Here is a 19,981-nt window from a genome sequence, read left to right as displayed (position 1 = left end):
GTCGCCGGTCGGTTGTCATTTTGACAGTTATCACTCAACCGCCTGGGCGAACGTATGTTATTATTCGAAAAAAATATAATTTTAAATGCCGATTGTTGAAGTCGACATTGATACCTGTCGTTTAATTTCAATTCTTCAGAAGTAGAGGTAAGACCGACTTTATATGACAAGAATTTAAAAGAATAGTCCTACAATATTGAGGAAAACGATGCCGGGTTGTAAAATTCTAACGAGTTCATCAAAACTTTTAAACACTTATTCTGAAGTACCAAAAATGTTTTTTGGGTAGGCTCTTAATTTCATGAAAAAAGAAAAAGTTGCGTCCGTAGTATCTTCATAGTAGTCTGTGGTTGCATCGCTGTCGTTCCCGTGTGCGCACCTTTGAAATTGTCGCAAGGAGTTACGACAGAGACAAAAAAGTCGTCGAGTGACTTTGTCGCCCGTCTGCGCGGGCCCTTATAACAAATAGTTTAATGTTTTGTGAAGATTAAAGAAATATTGTTTGTTGATAACAATGATAACTATGACGGGAACTATTCCTCTCACTTCTTGTCACAGACAAAATTATGACGCGCCTTGGCTAGCTATCAATAGTGAAACAAAAACGAAAAGAGATATAAGGCTTACGGCGAAACGAAATTGTGGTCAAAAAAGCTGCACTTTATGCAAAAAGCAAGCAACTTTGTACAGTGATACTAGGGACCAATATAAATGATTTCTTCCGAGGAAACACAATTTTCATCCACTATAATTCAAGATGGCGGACATTTTCTATATTTCGTATTTTTAAAAATTTATAGAATCACAACGGCTGCACCGATTTTGATGGTTGGGGTGTCAATCAGTTTGTATTAAAACGCTTATTTTTTTTATACTACGTCGGTGGCAAACAAGCGTACGACTCGCTTGATGGAAAGCGGTCACCGTAACCTATGGACGCCTGCAACTCAAAGAGTGTCACATGAGCGTTGCCACCCCATTAGAAACTTGTACATTCCCTTTTCCTGTTTTAAGTACACAGTAAAAAGGAGTGTACAAGTTCTAAGGAGGGTTCGGTTTGCCGACGACTCAAAGGACAATAGACGAAATAAGTCAGTTCCGTAAGTCCTCCCGTCATCAGCACACCGCACCCTCATTAAGCTCTGTCAGCCTTACTCACCGACAGGAACACAACACTAAAAAAAAAAAAAAAAAATTAAAGATGGCGGGCGAATAATAAGAAAAATATAAAATTTTCAAACTTTTTTTTCTTTCTAGTGAAATTTTCATTTTCTATGATATGGCCACATTTTTATATATTCAAATAATAATGAAAATCCGTTAAGTAGTTTTTGATCTATATATACTCGTTTCAAAGGAACGCGCGGATTTGAAAGACGTTTTTGCACGTGATGTAAAAATTTATGGAATCACAACGGCTGCACTGATTTTAATGATTGGGATGTCTATCAGTTTTCATTGAAAAGTTTATTCATATAAAAATCAAAATCATTGAAAAATAAAAGACGGCGGCCGAAAAATGTGAAACTTAAAAAAATCAATCTCGTGAAATTGACTAGTAAATTTTCTAAGATATGGTCACATTTTTATTTATTAAAATAAAACCTGATAATGTCATCTGCAAAATAAAACAAAAATCATTTAAATCCGTTGAGTAGTTTTTGAACTATACGCAATGCAGATGAAGCGCGCGGGTTTGAAAGACGTCTTTGCACTTGATGTGATGCATCGCGTGTGATGTATCGTGGTTTTGGCTACGCAAGACGGTTTATTTATTTTGGTCACAGCTCACTGTATTAGTGTTTTTAGTATTTATACTAGTTTTTTAAAGGTGAGCGGGGCCCGAGGGCCCCGCGGTGTTCTTTTTGGGCTTTTGTGCTTTGCTTTTTTGTTTTTGTGCTTTGCTTTTTTGTTTTTTTGCTTTTGCTTTTTGTTTTTGAGCTATGCTTTTTTGTTTTTTTGCTTTGCTTATTTGCTTTTTTGCTTTAGCCTTTGAGTGCTTGGGAGCACTCTCTGCCCGCAGCTCGGCCTGCGGCCTCGCGTGCTTGGGAGCTTGTAAGACACGCTCCGGGCCTTCGGCCCTCCGCGTAGTTACTGTGGGGTTGTAGGGAAGTTGGAGCTTAAACACGACCCAATCCCGTCGTTTCGCTTCTCTAAGACACTTTTACTATTGGGTCGTGTTTAAACTCCAACTTCCCGATCCGCCGGCGAGCCGATCAGCACTTTTAAGCTTTTACCTACCGTTACGGATCTATGGGGATTAAAAAAAAGACCTCCATACAAATTTCAATTGGCCTTTAAAGGGCGCCATTTTGAATTTTTCAAAATTTTCTTATTGTATACTAATCTAAGGGCGGCTGTCCACCCGTGTGCAAAATTTCAGCGCGCTCAGACCGTTTTGAAATTTTTCAAAAAAAAAAAGTCGGCCATTTTGATTTTTTTTTAAATGCCATGCTATGGACCTTGGATGACGGTATAACATTTGTTCGAGCACTTTTCACTTCTTTGTACCGTTACGGAGCTATGGCGATTAAAAAAAAAACTTCCATACAAATTTCAATTGGCCCTCAAAAGCCGCCATTTTGAATTTTTCAAAATTTTCTTTTTGAATATAAATCTTGGGACTACTTTCCACCCGTGTGCCAAATCTCAGCGCGCTAGGACCATTTTGAAATTAAAAAAAAAAGTCGGCCATTTTGAATTTTTTTTAATGCAACTTTTTTCTACTCGGATACTTGTATGACATTTGGTCGAGCACCCCCCCGGCTATCTCTTACGGTTTAAAAGTTGCCATACAAAATAAAAGTGGCCAGTTTTCCCACATTTGTAGCATTTTTCAATTTTTTTTTATTTCATTCGAATCAAGGCCACTTGGAGATTCTATGACCAAAATTTGAGCTCTCTACGACAAACTTGAAAAATCATCAAAAAAAAGTCGGCCATTTTGAAAAAAAAAAAATGGCGGCGTCAAAAACTGCCCAGGGTCCTCTATGACATTTGGTCGAACACTCCCCGGCTAACTCCAGCCGTTTGGCCAGGCCGTCCAACATTTTTTTACCCGGAACCGGTAGACCGACGGTCTGATCTATCCGGGGTCGCAGGACCAACCTCTATACGACCACACCAAACACTGCCACCTGCGAAAACTCCTTCTGCCCATTTTTTGAAAAATGTCAGTCGGGTTGTAGCTTTATATTATATATTGGGTTGGTAAGAAAGTAATGAGCCAATCATAACCAATATTGAAATTTTTATTTAATTTATTATTTTAATCATTTATCAAAAATATAACGGCCTTCGTTATCTACTACTTGTCTCCATCGTTCTGGTAAAGAATGAATAGCATCGGCGAAGAAGTTCTTAGGTTTAGATTCAAAAACTCAGCTATGTACTGTCGTAGATGGGCTTGATCATCGAACTTTTTTTCATTCAAGGCATTGCTTAGCGATCTGAACAATGCGTAATCCGTAGGTGCCAAGTCTGGAGAGTACGGTGGATGAGGTATCACTTTCCAACCTAGCTCCAATAGCTTTAGCCGAGTCACTTTTGCAATGTGTGGGCGAGCATTGTCGTGTAAGAAAAAAACTTTAGCATGCTGTGGACGATTCTGACAGATTTTTTGGTTTAAATTTTCAAGCTGATTACAGTATATTGATGCGGTAACAGTCATTTCACTTGGTAGGAGTTCCCAGTGAATAATACCATGAATATCCCACCAAACGGACAGCATAACTTTTTTCGGGTGAGGCTCTGTTTTTGGTGCCTCTATTCCTTTTTCGTTTGGAGCTAGCCACTGACGTTTGCGTGTGTGATTTATATATAAGACCCATTTTTCATCTCCAGTGATAAGATGGTCCAACCAGTTGAATGTGCGGCGAAAAGACAGAAGTTGTATGCAGATATCGGCACGGCGGTTTAGTTGATCTCTATCAAGTTCGTGCGGTATCCAAACACTGTATTTGTAGTTTTTTCCCAACTCGTGTAAATGTGTTTCTATGGTGACATGAGAGCAGCCTAACTCGGTAGCAATAGTACGACTCGTTAGCCTCGGATCTCCTTCAATTAAGGTTTTTAATTTGGCTACATCAATCTTCACCGGTCGACCAGACTTAGGTTGATCTGATAATGAAAAGTCGCCACTACGAAACCGCTGGAACCATCGTTTCGCCGTGGCCTCAGACACAACTTCAGGAGCAAGACGCTGACATATATTACGCACTGCTTCGGCGGCTGAATGGCCAGACTGAAATTCATATAGTAAGCAATGCCTTACATGCACTTTTAATTCGTCCATTTTCTTCCTTATATTAGCTCGGCGACAGCTAGTGAATGACTGACGAGAAACTGTGCGACTCGCCCTTTATATACTTTCGACCATAGAAGATTCTAGAACTCTCTCAAAAATTTTATGTGGAATTCAATCGATCGCTCATTACTTTCTTACCAACCCAATAGATATAGATAGATAGAATAGATAGATATATATAGAATACATTTCAGGAGGAGGTAGGGCATAGCGAATGATATTCCGCTTTGTGTCTCTAGAGCAGAGCCCAACTGGGGTAGTACCTCCGCCTTACAGAAGACCGCAGCCAAATAGCACTAGACCCTACTCGTAGTGTTGTGTTCCTGCCGGTGAGTAAGGCTGCCAAAGCTCAACGAGGGTGCGGTGTGCTGGTGACGGGACGACTTACGGAACTAACTTAACATCATTAGCCCTAACAGTCAAGTAATCAAGTGTATTTTTCTGCATACTATGCATTAATGACATTATAAACTTACACACAAATTTATTTATATATTCTAGCGTCTTTGTCTTTTTTAGGTGACATTTTAGCATATTTTTGGCATCAGTCAGACATCAGTCTATCTTCAAAATCGCGGTGGCAACACTGCATGTTACGCTTTACTTCAAAATTATGACATAATCTCTGTCAACCAAGTCTGTCAGTAAATAAGAACAAAGAAAACTATATGCATCCTTTTCTTTAGGGTGCTAGAGAAAAGGATCCTTCCGACATCCAATATCGGATCGGATAACGTGAAAACGGATTAAGGTTTAATATATGTAGTACAGAAAACTCACCATAAGATCTAGCTAGATGAAGACGTTGCTTTGATGATGTTGATGCATAAAACATTAGCAACGCTACTAAATTAGAAACACGTGTTTAGTTTCGGACGACACGCCTATAAGCAACCTACATAATTTGGTCGAGTTAATTTGAAATGTCAAAAACAGTGCTAAGTAATTTGACATTTCAATACTAGGTAAGTATAACCAAAGATATATATGGAATAAAATAAAATATTATATACGTATTTCTAACAACGATTCAATTAAATGGGCAGGGAATCAAATTCCTTGACTGTATAGCTGTAGGTGCCTAAATAAAGATTTTTAATACTTATGGGTACCGATAAATTTATATAAATACAGTAAAGGGCGATAAAACTTGCACATCGGTCTTTGGAAAGAGACAACGTCACATAAGTGATTGGAGAGTAGAGTAGGTAGATAGGTACCTCCCTATGGGCCTATGGGTTTTATAAACACACAACAAGTAGGCGCGAACAATTCATACTTACTTTTCTATGATTCAAACACACAACAAGTAGGCGCGAACAATTCATACTTACTTTTCTATGATTCAACTTCACATCATACTTATTTTTCTAATATTCAACTAGAAAAAAAAAGCGAAAAACAACAACATAATTCTTTTTAAACACATTAAAAAAAAACCGGAGCTGGGTCTCGAACCTGAGATCTCAAAAATGCAAGTCAGATACTCTAACCCCTAAGCCAAAAAACGAGGTGCCGCCGGCTCAAAATATTGAATCATATTCAGATGTGGTTACTCGGCAATGTAATTAATTATTATCTCACTAGGTGGCACTTTTCAACATTGAAAACAGCGCCATCTGTAAATAACTCGAAAACTAAGAGGTACCAGCGACGATAACTCGCGTTAAGTAGGTCGCTACACGATGTACTGAGTTACCAATCTCGTAATAGATTACCAATCTTTCTTTATTTAATTAATCTATGCTTTTATCAAAAATATAATGGCCTTCGTTATCTACTACTTGTCTCCATCGTTCTGGTAAAGAATGAATAGCATCGGCGAAGAAGTTCTCAGGTTTAGATTCAAAAAACTCAGCTATGTACTGTCGTAGATGGGCTTGATCATCGAACTTTTTTTCATTCAAGGCATTGCTTAGCGATCTGAACAATGCGTAATCCGTAGGTGCCAAGTCTGGAGAGTACGGTGGATGAGGTATCACTTTCCAACCTAGCTCCAATAGCTTTAGCCGAGTCACTTTTGCAATGTGTGGGCGAGCATTGTCGTGTAAGAAAAAAACTTTAGCATGCTGTACACGATTCTGACAGATTTTTTGGTTTAAATTTTCAAGCTGATTACAGTATACTGATGCGGTAACAGTCATTCCACTTGGCAGGAGTTCCCAGTGAATAATGCCATGAATATCCCACCAAACGGACAGCATAACTTTTTTCGGGTGAGGCTCTGTTTTTGTGCCTCTATTCCTTTTTCGTTTGGAGCTAGCCACTGACGTTTGCGTGTGTGATTTATAGATAAGACCCATTTTTCATCTCCAGTGATAAGATGGTCCAACCAGTTGAATGTGCGGCGAAAAGACAGAAGTTGTATGCAGATATCGGCACGGCGGTTTAGTTGATCTCTATCAAGTTCGTGCGGTATCCAAACACTGTATTTGTAGTTTTTTCCCAACTCGTGTAAATGTGTTTCTATGGTGACATGAGAGCAGCCTAACTCGGTAACAAGAGTACGACTCGTTAGCCTCGGATCTCCTTCAATTAAGGTTTTTAATTTGGCTACATCAATCTTCACCGGTCGACCAGACTTAGGTTGATCTGATAATGAAAAGTCGCCACTACGAAACCGCTGGAATCATCGTTTCGCCGTGGCCTCAGACACAACTTCAGGAGCAACACGCTGACATATATTACGCACTGCTTCGGCGGCTGAATGGTCAGACTGAAATTCATATAGTAAGCAATGCCTTACATGCACTTTTAATTCGTCCATTTTCTTCCTTATATTAGCTCGGCGACAGCTAGTGAATGACTGACGAGAAACTGTGCGACTCGCCCTTTATATACTTTCGACCATAGAAGATTCTAGAACTCTCTCAAAAATTTTATGTGGAATTCAATCGATCGCTCATTACTTTCTTACCAACCCAATATTTTAAATATTTGACATTTTAACACATATCAAGCTAAGAATATGGGCGAAATTGTCAAAACTGAAGTTCAAAAGTTCTAAGCCTGTGTCAAGAGATGGCAGTCTGTGTCACACATTTTACTTCGACAGTAACTATATGATACTCGATCCTCTTTGATATTATACTGACAGTACTCTGGGAGGTGTAATGTAAATTGGTATTGCATATTTTACTGAAGCCTAATACAAACACAATCTATAAATCTGTACTCTCTTATGACACAGAAACATGCCACGCGGTATCTCGACCCACACAGGCGTAACCACAAGTCGTTTGCACCGATTAATACATACATAGCTCTAGAGAAACATAATGGAAAGCGTACGACAAAGTATTGTCGCGGCATATGTAGTAAACGACCACGGAATAGTAGACAAGTACCTTTCTACCCCCTTATTCATACTCTCTGCCACAGTGGCGCGTAAACAGGAGTCGATCCCGCCGCGGAGGTAAATACTTATCTACGTCCTAGAATATCGTCAGAATCACATGTAGACAGACAATTATGGGATGTTTTACCTTGCCACGACGCTTCATCTCAGCCACAGAGGCGTAGACGCGAGTTGTCCGCGCCGGCGAGTATGGCGGCGACGCCGACCCTCCCTGGAACGCCGATCGCGTCATCATAGCGCTGTTTCCGCCGCTGTGGGTAAAAATCATGGTCAGACACACATTGACATCTTACAGAATTCCCTCAAACAACTCTAAAAATATCAATATAGCACAACCGCTTGTGTTGTAGAAATTGTTGTTTATTAATTTACTTAGTAGGTATATTGAAGACAGTCAATAAAATACAGTAATATTGTGTACAGATATAGTGCGAAATTTTTTTTCTTCGTATTTTCATGGAAACTCAGTAACTGTCAAGTTATTTCAATCAGTCTCAGTATAAGAAGTACATACTGACTTGACCGAACTAGCACGACAAATACGAATGTTTCCGAGAAATTACGATAGAAAATTATTATGCACTATATACCTATCTGTAAAAGAAGTATAGGGAATTTCTCATGAACTGAACGTGTTCCAGATAGTGCTGTTCCTAAGGTAACAACTCACATGGTATCCGCGTCCGCTTGCCTCTGGAATAACTCTTCTAACTCTGCGGCCGTGATCCGACCGGACGCCGGTCGTTGCCGGATGGACGCCGTGCGCGGCGCCACCGGCGTGCCGGACTGCGGTGTCCCGCCTGGAAAAGAAAGGAAGAGTACTTATATTTTGCGAATTTCACTCGAATAAACAGAGGGTGTATGTGGCCTTACAGGTTAGGTCCCTATCATTTTCTGTCACAATTAGCATTTGTCAATAAACGCTTGTCATCAAGAATGTGACGCCATGGGGTTATAGTTTTATGTGCTGAAGGAACATCATCGTCTCCTTAAAATTATTCTTAAGATTATGGCTACACGCATTATACAATAATATTTATTTCTGGCAGACATATAACGTACTGTTACTGTGTTGCACCGACTCTGCCGACGAGGACTTGCCGGCCACGCTGAGGGGTTCGCAGTTCTCTTCTTTTTCGCCGCCATTTTCTGGAAGACGATTACAATGAATTTATTTGGACTCCTTAATTGTCTATATTTTGATATAATCAAATACATATAACAAAATCTAATATTGCAAACATTAGTTACTAACAATAGGGTCTTTTGTTTGATAATAATATTACCATATATTATATGGTAGATGATCATGGGAGATGATAGTCACGGCGGCTTGTCTGTTCGTTAGGACACAAATCATGAAATCACACAACAGGTTAGTGGCGTAATTTATGCCTGTGTCAAAGCCTCGATTCGATCGTAGCTTGGTTTTATTTATCATATTGACTTATCTGTATGTGAGAAAGGGATAAAACATAATTGAACTATTTAAAGGCAGTAAGTTTATACGAATAAGGGCCACTTGCACCACCCGCTTTACTCGGGTTAGTGGGCTGTCAACTGTCAAGTTAACCCTCCATTTTCGTTGGTGCAAGTGGCCCTACCCCCTTAGGGTAATGTCTATATGATATGACTTGTACGACCTAATTAATATGTTTTGTAGTACACCTAACATGTAGGTATTATTATGTAATATCCTTTCGTTTATATAATTGGTTATGCCACTAATTTGCTATACCCTTTCAGGGCCCATTGTACCTATTGTAAAATGTATATGATGCAAATAAAGAACTATTGAACTAGTTACCTAGTCCGGCGACCATGGACTTGGCGCGCGCGCGGCCCACGCTGAGCGTCGTGCGCGGGTCCCGCCGCGGCGGCGCCGGCGCTGGGCTCCGCCCTGAACATACAACATATTTATACAGATGCACCGTTTAACATACTGATAAAAACAACGAAATTGTTCCCTCATATTTAAGATTTTAACAAATAACAGTAGGTTACATAAAATCTGCCATCTTGTTTTCGAGGTGAAGTCTAACTAGTTTAACCACGGCACGAATTTTAACTAAATTCCGAGTTTCGGTTTGAGTTTCGGCATAAAAATTATATCGGCAGAAGCTTTGGCTAACCTTGGGCATTGAAACTAGGGCTTTATGTCGTTCGGATAGCTTCGGAAAGTAAACCAATGTTTCTTCTTAAATTAAGTATGACTTTTATATTCAATAAAGCTATAGTCGAAACCAAACTTTTGGTTCAGTTTCGGCAAATAACGTGTAAATATCTGTCGGTCTGTCGGTCCCTAACTTTGGTAACGCTTCTTAATATATTTAGTACGTGCATACCTCCGGCACCTTTCCTTGGCAGTGTCGCGGCGTACGGACGACCGGAGCTCGACAGCTGGTTTTGTGACTTGCTCGTGGGCACTGTGCATGTATTGAGTTCGTTACCTGCGATATCAAAGTATCTACGGTTAATAGTGTTTTACATTTGAGAATTTTTAGATGCTCGTAGATTTTGTGAAAGCTCAGAACTTCGGATTTGGGTAGATAATTGCTAGAGCACTATGGCGCGTATTACAGACGAACGTAGTAGTCCATTTTAAACGTATATTAAGACACAGAAGAACACAAATTCACTCGTAACAGTAACTAACTACCTATAAGTACTTAAAGGACTTGAGGTCATTACTTAGGTATGCAAATCAATCGAATGCTGCTCGCGTGCAATGGCATCTACGTAACTAAACGGCCTTTCAGAGTCTTTTAAAGTGGTTTGTGGCTAGTACTTCTTTAAATCCTTCCGCATGTAATATTGTTGAGCAATACGCGTCGTTTAGTTCGTTTCTCGTGACGTCACACTCGTGACATCTAGTGTCAAATTAACCGCACTGATTAATCCGCTACATGACGCTAGCTGTCGACTACCAAAGCAAGCCGCATTAGTGTACGATGGTGCGTACCGTTTGTAGAATGCAACGAAGCGACGGTCATGGACACCAGCGCCCCCGAGCCGCGGATCAGCTCCACCACATGCTCGTGCGACGCGGCCGACACGTCTTCGCCGTTTATCTGGAAAAGCGAGTTGAACATTTTAGAGTTATTAACGAGTTCGTAAAAGTCTTCAATAAATTACTTAATCTCGTCTCTATTTTAACTGACACTCCTTAACTAGATTGAGTAATTTCAAGTGTCAATACTACAGTCTCTTGCACCAATTCGAAGATCGGAAGGTATGGCTTCGCGCAGCACGAAGGCAACCACCAGATGTATGATACTCACCGCGATAAGAATTAAGCCTTTTAAGCCCCGCTCCATCAGAGGGGACGACGCCTTGGCGTCGCCCAGCATGATACCAAAGACTAGATAAAGGCTACTCACCGCGATAGGAAAATGTCTCTTCTTAAGCCCTGCTCTGTCCGCCACGCCACCAGAATCTACATCGTCCAGGTACTGTAGCCCCGGACACCGCTCCCAAGGCCTGAGCTCCATGAGGGGCGAGGAGGACGCTTTAACCCGCGCGATGTGTAGTTATCTGAATACTATAGGAGTAGACTACTCACCGCTATAAGAAAGCCTTCTTAAGCCCCGCTCTGTCCGCGACGCCACCAGAATCTACATCGTCCAGGTACTGTAGCCTCGGACACCGCTCCGAAGGCCTGAGTTCCATGAGAGGCGATGAAGCCTTGCCCTCCAGGACGCAATCGAAGTCTAGAAGTAGGATACTCACTGCTATAAGAAAGTCCCCCTTCTTAAGCCCCGCTCTGTCCGCGACGCCACCAGCGTCCACATCGTCCAGGTACTGTAGCCCCGGACACCGCTCCGAGGGCCTGAGCTCCATGAGGGGCGAGGACGCCTTGGCCCCGCGCAGCACGAAGCCGAAGCCCCGTCGAGCGCGGTGCAGCACCACTGTGCGCGTTTCGACATTGCCGTACCTGGAATTCAATGGTAGCATTCATTAATTTTGACTACTCTGGTGAGCGTTTCGAGTGATCATTTGTACATGAAAGACGCTTGGGAAAAAAGAGTAGAAATTAAAAACTGGCAACATCGTAGTGCCATCCCTTTTTAACCCCTGACGCAAAAACGTTGGGGTGTTATAAGTTTGACGTAGTGTGTCTGTCTGTGGCATCATAGCTCCCGAACGAACGCATGAACTGATTTTGATTTCGTTTTTTTGTTTGAATACTGAATTAGTCGGGAGTGTTCATGAAAATCGGTCCACTATTTCGGGGTTTTTCAAAAGTTATCTCACACAAAGTATTTTTCGCCAGGCTGTAGGAAAATCGCGAATGACTTTGAAACATGAAATTGGCAGGAGTTTTATACTTACATTGACTAATGAGTTTTTTTTATTTATTTGAACTTTATTACACAATATAATGTACAAATGGCGAACTTACTGCTTAAAGAATTCTCACAGATATGGGCTTATACTATACAATTGGTGCAGTACTTACATAACATTATTTTCACCACACCAACCGGTAAAGGCTCCCTTGATTCTTCGAAAACTGATTAGAAAGTTGCATTTTATCCACAAGAGTGCAAACATACACATTTTAACTTCCTGCCCTGGTAACTTGATGCCCAAATAAGTATGGCAGATAAAATTGACTTTTAAATGATGATTTTTAATCATAAATGTTTATTAAATTGATGAATTGGATTTGTTTTGATGTTTTTTGTTTGTGTGCTAAAAATTTTTATGTTTCACTCGGTGGCAAAAATTGTTTAACCTTCGTCCCTAGAAACCCTCGCAACGTTCATGATTCCACTTCTGGAACCACTCGCTACGCTCGCGTTTCAATATTGGTATATATTTTTCACACTGAATAAAATACACAGATCTAGGACTATTACGCTAAGCCGCTAGCGCTGTCACGCTCAAATGAGATCACTAATTGTGGTGGAGACAATAGGGTCGTATTTACTATACGTATGCTTGTTGTTGTTCAATAGGAATTGAATTCAGATATGTTTCATGCTCGCTTTGATAACAGTGCCTGTTTATGTTAAATATAAGCGATATAATTTACCTACTGATATTTAATTTTACTTTTGCGTTTATTGTAAAGCTCAATCTTTGATTACCTATACCTACAGAGAAGATACGACCGCTCCGCCGTGGCGAACTATACACAACTCTCTCTAACGCTCTTTCTTATTAGACAGACCGTCGCATATCGTTTTGTAGTCTGTCACGCCACACTCATACTACTACTTCTAACCATATGAGTAGCCGTACGTTGTAATTCTAACTATTTTAAGCACAATAAACCAGTATTCAGTACCATCCACTTGTCCTATAGTTTCCACCTCACAGAGCGTTATCAAGAGTCCACTTGTCTGCCTAAACCTGGTCAGGATTTTTTTGTTTATTTGTAGGGGGGGCATTTTTTTCAAAGTTGTCCACCTCACTTTTTTTGTAACATGGGTATTTTTTACGCGATTCATACTCAGAATCGTGAGGTCTTTCGACTAGGACTAGGACTAGGAGAAAATAAATGTCCTAAGATTTCCATACATTTTTCAGACCTTACTAACAAAATGTATGAAAAAACGGTAACGGAATGGGAAAAAACCTTGGGACACTTTTTTCTTCCATTGGGATTGAAAGAGCTTGCGATTCTGAGTGGAACCCAACATAAAAAATTCCAAATCCAAAAAAAAAACTTTAAGAAAAATGGCCCAGGGAGACAAAACAACATGCATGGGGAATGAGCTGAAGCTGCTGCTCTCGCAGTCAGTACGGCGCCAGCCAGGAAAAATCAGGTGGTAGTCGTGGTAGGGCAGAATGACCATTTGTCTGATGCCCTGATTCTGTCCCCTGTCCTCATCATGATGCCCTGACTCATCTGTCTGATCTCTGTTGTGGGATACTAAAATGCCATTGGTATACTCACGTTTTCTTTATCCTGGGTGCGGTGGCGCTGTACGTCTTGCTTAGAGGCATTTCCCGTCGCCCGTTCACTCGTGAGTGGTGAATGGGACCCGCTTGTAATGCCTGAAATTGAGTATAATAGTAATTCCATTGGAAAATTGGTGATAATGAGATAAAATGGTGAAAAATACTACAGAAAGTTGGGTAGATCACGGGTTAAAACCGGTGCTCGTGCCAATAAGCTTTTCGGAACTTATGTATGAAATTAATTTGTTATTTATTTGCCTGTCGCTTTTCGGCGAATATAAACATTATGAGGAAACCAGACTTATTCCAATAGAGCCTACTCTGGGTTGAAAGGTTTCCGTTGCGTAAAACTAGTGTGCCACATCTTAATGCCGTGGCAAATTGGCGTGATAAAACAAGGAAGAAGAGTGCACATCAGTACCATCAGGCAGCATTAGTACAGTTACTGTAAGTAATAGCCCTAAAACATTACCAGCTATGTTATTTCGCGCTAATGAGAGCGAGAAAAAGATATCTCTTTGTCGCTCTCACTTATTGGATGACCTTGACATGGTCCAGTGGTTTATTAGGGGCATAAAAAGTAGTGGGTATGTATGTACCTGTACGTTTTTGTTTTGCCGCAGCCGCACCTCTTGCACGCAGTGCGCGGGGAACAACCCTGCAGCTCCGGTGGCGCGTACGCAACCCTCAAGGAATCCGTCATCCGTCGCGCCGGTCACTGTAAACATAGCCGTTATGAGAAAGTTATACCTACTTACTCTCATAAACTCGGAGTAGCATCACTTGGCCTTTCATCTTACGAGTTGAAAGTAAAAAAAAAATGTCATAGAATCTTAACACGCAGGGCTAGCCAAGAAGGCAATCGTTCGTTTAGAAACGAAACGAAACGCCATCTGTCTGAATGCTAAAGCTACCTACAGGATTCAACAAAAATTGTAGCTTATGTAGGCTTTTACCTAGTAACGGGACCTTCGTTTACTTGATAAATAACTTGGCTTTCATTTTCACAGTTATTTCGTTGTCAGTATTAACTAATAACACTACTTGTTTGTCTTAATCGATTGTCTGATCTAAGTTGTAACACATAGCGTTACTTACTTATTTACTATCTAAGTGTGATTGATGAAGGTGATAAATAATTTCGCCGTTGTATTATGTATTTGATTGATTCTTTTAGTTTGTATATTAGTTATTGGTACACACACATATTCTGATTAGTAATAAAACTAATGAAAGGACCCCAATTATTACTTTATGATTGGCAATGTATCTGAGTTTGTTAGAGTGAATATGAGTTATGCCCAGTAATTCTAATTCCTACACAGGTACGTATGTAAATAATACCTACACATTGTACCTATTTACTTATTTGGACCAAAAAAGTCTGTTAATTATATGATTCATACGCGAGAGGCGAAGGATTTTTGTGTACGTGGGTTTGGCGCATTTCTCATCAAGTTCACACTCACAGAACTAATATCAAGGTATAAAAAAAATATATTGATACAGTTCTGTGTTCACACTGTGTTTAATCAACATAATAAATTCGGTGAAATTTAGAAGTTTTATATATGCAACCTGGAGCATGATTATAAGACAGCTTGTGGCCACTCGTACACTTTTACTACAAAGTTAAATGAATGCCTGATGATTTCATTCATCGATCATCGATCGCGTTTCGCCACGTTCGTAGGAATAATCCGCTGCAGTCCTACACCGTACCTACACGTCTCCCCCGGGCTGTAAAAGCGCAACAACCTGACAACTACGCTGTCTTCTGACCTCACAGTTCTAATTTGACTAATCACGGCTCTTACTCCATACGAATAAGAAATTGATTCAAGCTTGTAAACGCTCCTGTAAAGCTTGTAGACGTTTACCGCGTGACGTACCTTCAACGATATCCCCCTGGTTGAGCCGGAGCTGGCCGGGCTGCTGCGGCTCGAAGGGCTGCAGACAGACGGCGGTGGCGGCGCCCTGCAGCGAGCACGTGGTGTCCGAGTTCGTGCCCACGCCGCTCGAGTCCGAGATGATGTCGCTAACGTCCGCGCTCTTATCTGTAGACAGCGCGCATGGTAGCCAGGGTTACGAGAGCACGCGAATGACGATTCCAGCTCGCGAATGACGAATCGAGCTTGCGAAAGATAACTCGACTTCCCGAATGACGATTTGAGCCCGCGATGGTCGTTTCAAATCCACAAGTGAAGACTCAATCGCCGAATGAGAATCGCAGCACAATTTTTACTGTCAGCCTCAAGTTTAGCCAGCCAAGATGTTCTTTATGTTTGAACGGGATATAATTTTGTGAAATTACTAAGGAGTGATCAAGCCTGCAGTGCTTTATAGGGCTTGGCTCACATTACTACCAAAAGCATCATTCGTTAGAATTTTTATTAAGCGTGCTGTTTCAAAAAAACATTTTTCTTCTAAACTGGCATATTGCGTTTTTTTTTATCAGGAGGAATTGAGTTTTCTTGAAATACACCGCTGTAGGTAACCTATCATTTTAAATATAATTACATCACCTCAAATGTCTGCGTCAACGGTTGTTTTGTTTCCAACTTAAAAACATTTGTTTCAATATTACCAGTTACACCGATGTTAAAACAGTTGTTTTATTATATTATTAACGTGTCTAAAGTAACCTAGGCTAAGTCTAGATCGGAAGGAAAGCTGAAAGCCGTGACTAAACAGTGAAGGCACATAGAGCATGCAGATGAATGTGCATGGTGATGGTTGGTTGTCGTGTTTCAGGGTCAATGCCAACGGCCGACAATGTGAACAAGTCGAACAATAAAAAAGGTTCAACACTTTCAGTGGTGAACCTTTCGGCGGTTAACAGTTTCGGCCATTAGAAGGTGGATGTACCTGTGAGAATGCTCGCGTCGTCCTCGTGGCTGGGGTGCGAGGCGTCGCTAATGCTGGAGGAGGCGGAGGAGAAGGGGCGGTCGAGGCAGGGCTCGGGCACGCTCGGGCGCAGCATGGCGTCCAGCTCGGGGATCCTCGTGGAGGAGGCGAGCGACGAGCGGTCGCCCGGCCAGCCGCCGCCCAGCCAGCCCCACGCGGCCGAGCGCCGGCGCGGGTTGTACCGCGGCGGGCCCCGGAACGGCACTGCAATGGTCCGGTAACCCAAACAACTAAAATGGTGCGTCAACCAAATGTGGGGGACAGAGAATTCAATCGAAAAAAATAACAAAAAAGACGAAATTATAGCTTATGTTTATGACAATTCACTTTTAGGCTCAAAATAACATTTACACGACAGTAAGTGAAATCCTTTGTAGGATTTGTTATCAAGTTCAATTAAGTATCAGAATTCGGACCGTATCTGTTCTGATAAGTATGTTCAACATTATGTATGATATTGCTTTATGCATTCTGCTTGTTTGTTTATTCTCATGAGTAATAAAAAAAAACATTAAATTAAAAGTAATAAGCGGGGATTAGTGGACTTGATTAAAAAACTCAAATACCAAATATCAACATAGTCTAAATAAATACAAATAAGTAATATAAAGATAAGTTATTAGTACCCATCATATACTTACCTACTACTTAAATTATTAATTACCAATTGTTATAAATATGTATTGCGTGTACTTATAAAATACAATTATGTATTGTATATAATACTATGTAATTGTTACAACCATCACCATTATGATAATTGATGGATCTATAGATAGAAAAAATACATAAAATGGATGACTGCATGCAGTTAATATACTTCAAATATATAGAATCAATAATTATAGTTACTTTCGCATTAAAGCGACAGCCAAAGCATTAATTAAATTTCTGCATCTATACGAGTATTATTTTATTACGCTATTTTTTTTAACATAATTATATTAGGTATCAAAACAAATAAGAAATACACATATTTACATAAATGCATATAAACCATGTTAGTAACATTTGAGTTAAGTCATAAAAGTTAAGCAAATAGTAAAAACAACCTTAATTTTAATCTAAGAAAATTTATAACTTCACACCAAATATATTAGGGAATTATTATCTATTACTATATTTATATAAATAACTCTCTTTCGGACACCATTATCAATCTTTGCTAAAGTCTTGCTCACCATAATGATATGACCGTATTTCATTAATTCTTTTTTATCCGGTCCGTATACAAATTTTGTACACAATATGATTTTTGGTTATAAATTTTCCAATATAAGTACATTTTTTTATCTGGAATATAATTTAAAATAAGTAATAAAGTAGTAAAAGAAGCGCCAGCTAAAGCCATGCGAATGCAATCCAAGAATCACTCACCGACTTCCTCGGCCCTGTACTTTTTGATGACCTCCGCTAGTTCCAGGTTTCCTGCTATCACGGCTACCTGGAAATGTCAACGGAATACTTTAGTAAGCACATTAAAGCATATTTAAATGTCAGCATAAATATCCAAACTTAAACCAGTTGCGTATCCAAATGAGAAAAACCTTCAATTAATTCTTTCAACGTTCAACACAACCCGCGACTGCATTTGCAGATAAATTGTTGCTAACTAGCACAACCTCTTCATGAAACCTTCTGCCCGAATTCAGAAAATCCGTGTGTGTGTATGTGCTCGACCAAGAAACATGATCATAATTGGGGGACTGGTTGGTTGACGAAATTTTTTGTCGCTTCTGTGTTGCGTCAGCTCAGCTGCCTTGGGAATCAATCAGTATACCCACATTGCTTCGCACGGCAGATGTTGACATTGTATAGCAATTTTCTAACCTGGTAGGGCGTCTGGTTGGCGAAGTTGAGAGCTTCCTTGTCGCACCCACGGAACAGCAGCTGCCGCGCGCAGGAGTCCTGAGCGTTGACAGCGCATACGTGAAGCGGCGTGTTGCCGGACGCGTTCCGTCCGTTCATGTCGGCGCCGTAGAATAGGAGGTGGTCTAAGTGTTGCACTAGGCCGTTGCGACACGCCTGGAATGTAGACGCATTTTGTATTTAGTGGCCTACTTATTGTTTGGCAAAATACTCATGTTCCTCAAATCCCGTAAAACGTAAAATATTTGTTCTTTATCCTGCAGAAACGTCTGCTAGTGATATTACATATTCCACCCTACCCGCCACCCTAGGGCGTTTAAGAATTGAGGGAAGGCATGGATAAATTCGCACACATCCAGCAGGCCTCCGTGGCGGAGTTGGGAGCGGGGCTGGCTTCGGCAAAGCCAGAGGTCGCAAGTTCGAGTCCTATCGGAGGTGTGAATATCCTAAATACCTAAATGACATTGCGTTTTATTCGATAGTTCGAAATTCTTCTGAATGTGTCCGCGACAAATGAATGAATCCCTTTCCTGCCCATAATTATAGTTAGTCGACATTAAGCGGTCTTTTCAGTAATATTATTCCAGATATATATCTCTTAGATAAGTAGGTAATCCTCACCTGATGAACCTCCAGCCACCCCTGCAAGTCCGCAGCACCGATGGTCGCATGATCGTGCAGCAGAGTCTCACAAAGCAGAGGATCCGTCTTATTCGTCACCGATAAATATAACGGCGTCAGTCCCTTCCCATCTTTATAGTTCGGCGACGCTCCCAGCTCTAGTAAAGTCTTCACGGCTTCTAGTGAGTTCTTTTCGACGGCTCTGTGCATAGCCGTGGAGCCGTCTTTCGTCCGGTAGTCTAGGAGCGCGCCGCCGTTCACGAGGGCTATTAGGACTTTTCCGGGGGATTTTAGGCCCGCTGCGATGGTTAGAGGGGTTTCTGGAAAGAGTGAAGGATTTTATTAAATGACTGATAAAATTGATAATTTTAAGAAAGAACAAGTATTAACTTTACAATAATATTCAAACAGTTACAATGCACTCTAAAGTTAATTGGTAGTAAACACAAGACGTAATATTAATCAAATCAATCAATGATAGGAAGGACAGTAACATGATAAACAAGCGACAAATTGAACAATACAAAAAACAGGAGGTAACACATTTTTTTTAGTGAGACGCAGCAGGTTTTTATGATTTGGTCGTCTAACAAATATGCTCGAAATTTAATTTAGGTATATACTTATTTAAAAAATTTAACTGACTTCAATCCACGATTTAATGAATATGTTTACAAATTACGTTAATAATGTGGTACAATCTCCAAAACAAATGGTTTGTCTATCTTTAGCTCTTCATATTGACAAAAGAAAAGCATTTATTACCCGAACACCAAAGATTTCTCGAGCCAACGCAGAGTACAAAAACAGTTAAAGATAAATTAAGAATTCCAAAGTTTTCATCATCAAAGCGGAGTTTGTCGAGCTCAAGCAATATCTCAATAACACGGTCTCATTTACTCCGAGCAAGTTCGATATTAGCCAAGTTTGAGCTAAGTTGGCTGCATTGTCAATATCTTTATTCATGCGACTGGCAGGGAGCCAGGGAAATAAGTACCTGTAAGTGCTGG

At 40.5% G+C, this 19,981-nt stretch overlaps 1 protein-coding gene across 1 annotated transcript in view; it reads right to left on the bottom strand.

Annotated features, from left to right (window-relative positions):
* Positions 1-19,981, bottom strand: part of LOC125229125 (SH3 and multiple ankyrin repeat domains protein 3) — a 216,151-nt gene that overhangs the window by 19,472 nt on the left and 176,698 nt on the right. The window contains exons 6-19 of the mRNA XM_048133904.1: positions 18,972-19,291; positions 18,312-18,506; positions 17,859-17,925; positions 16,443-16,685; positions 15,467-15,631; positions 14,174-14,292; positions 13,570-13,670; positions 11,394-11,598; positions 10,627-10,735; positions 10,010-10,114; positions 9,472-9,564; positions 8,727-8,813; positions 8,335-8,464; positions 7,797-7,915 (exon numbers count right to left, since the gene is read on the bottom strand). Of these exons, the coding sequence (XP_047989861.1) occupies positions 7,797-7,915; positions 8,335-8,464; positions 8,727-8,813; positions 9,472-9,564; positions 10,010-10,114; positions 10,627-10,735; positions 11,394-11,598; positions 13,570-13,670; positions 14,174-14,292; positions 15,467-15,631; positions 16,443-16,685; positions 17,859-17,925; positions 18,312-18,506; positions 18,972-19,291 (2,058 nt within the window). The remainder of the gene's footprint in view (positions 1-7,796; positions 7,916-8,334; positions 8,465-8,726; positions 8,814-9,471; positions 9,565-10,009; positions 10,115-10,626; positions 10,736-11,393; positions 11,599-13,569; positions 13,671-14,173; positions 14,293-15,466; positions 15,632-16,442; positions 16,686-17,858; positions 17,926-18,311; positions 18,507-18,971; positions 19,292-19,981) is intronic.

Source organism: Leguminivora glycinivorella, chromosome 8 (assembly GCF_023078275.1).
Source record: "Leguminivora glycinivorella isolate SPB_JAAS2020 chromosome 8, LegGlyc_1.1, whole genome shotgun sequence".
Lineage (NCBI taxonomy): Eukaryota > Metazoa > Arthropoda > Insecta > Lepidoptera > Tortricidae > Leguminivora > Leguminivora glycinivorella.
The sequence above is the reverse complement of the archived record's forward strand: the minus strand, read 5'-3'. Positions and strand labels throughout refer to the sequence as shown.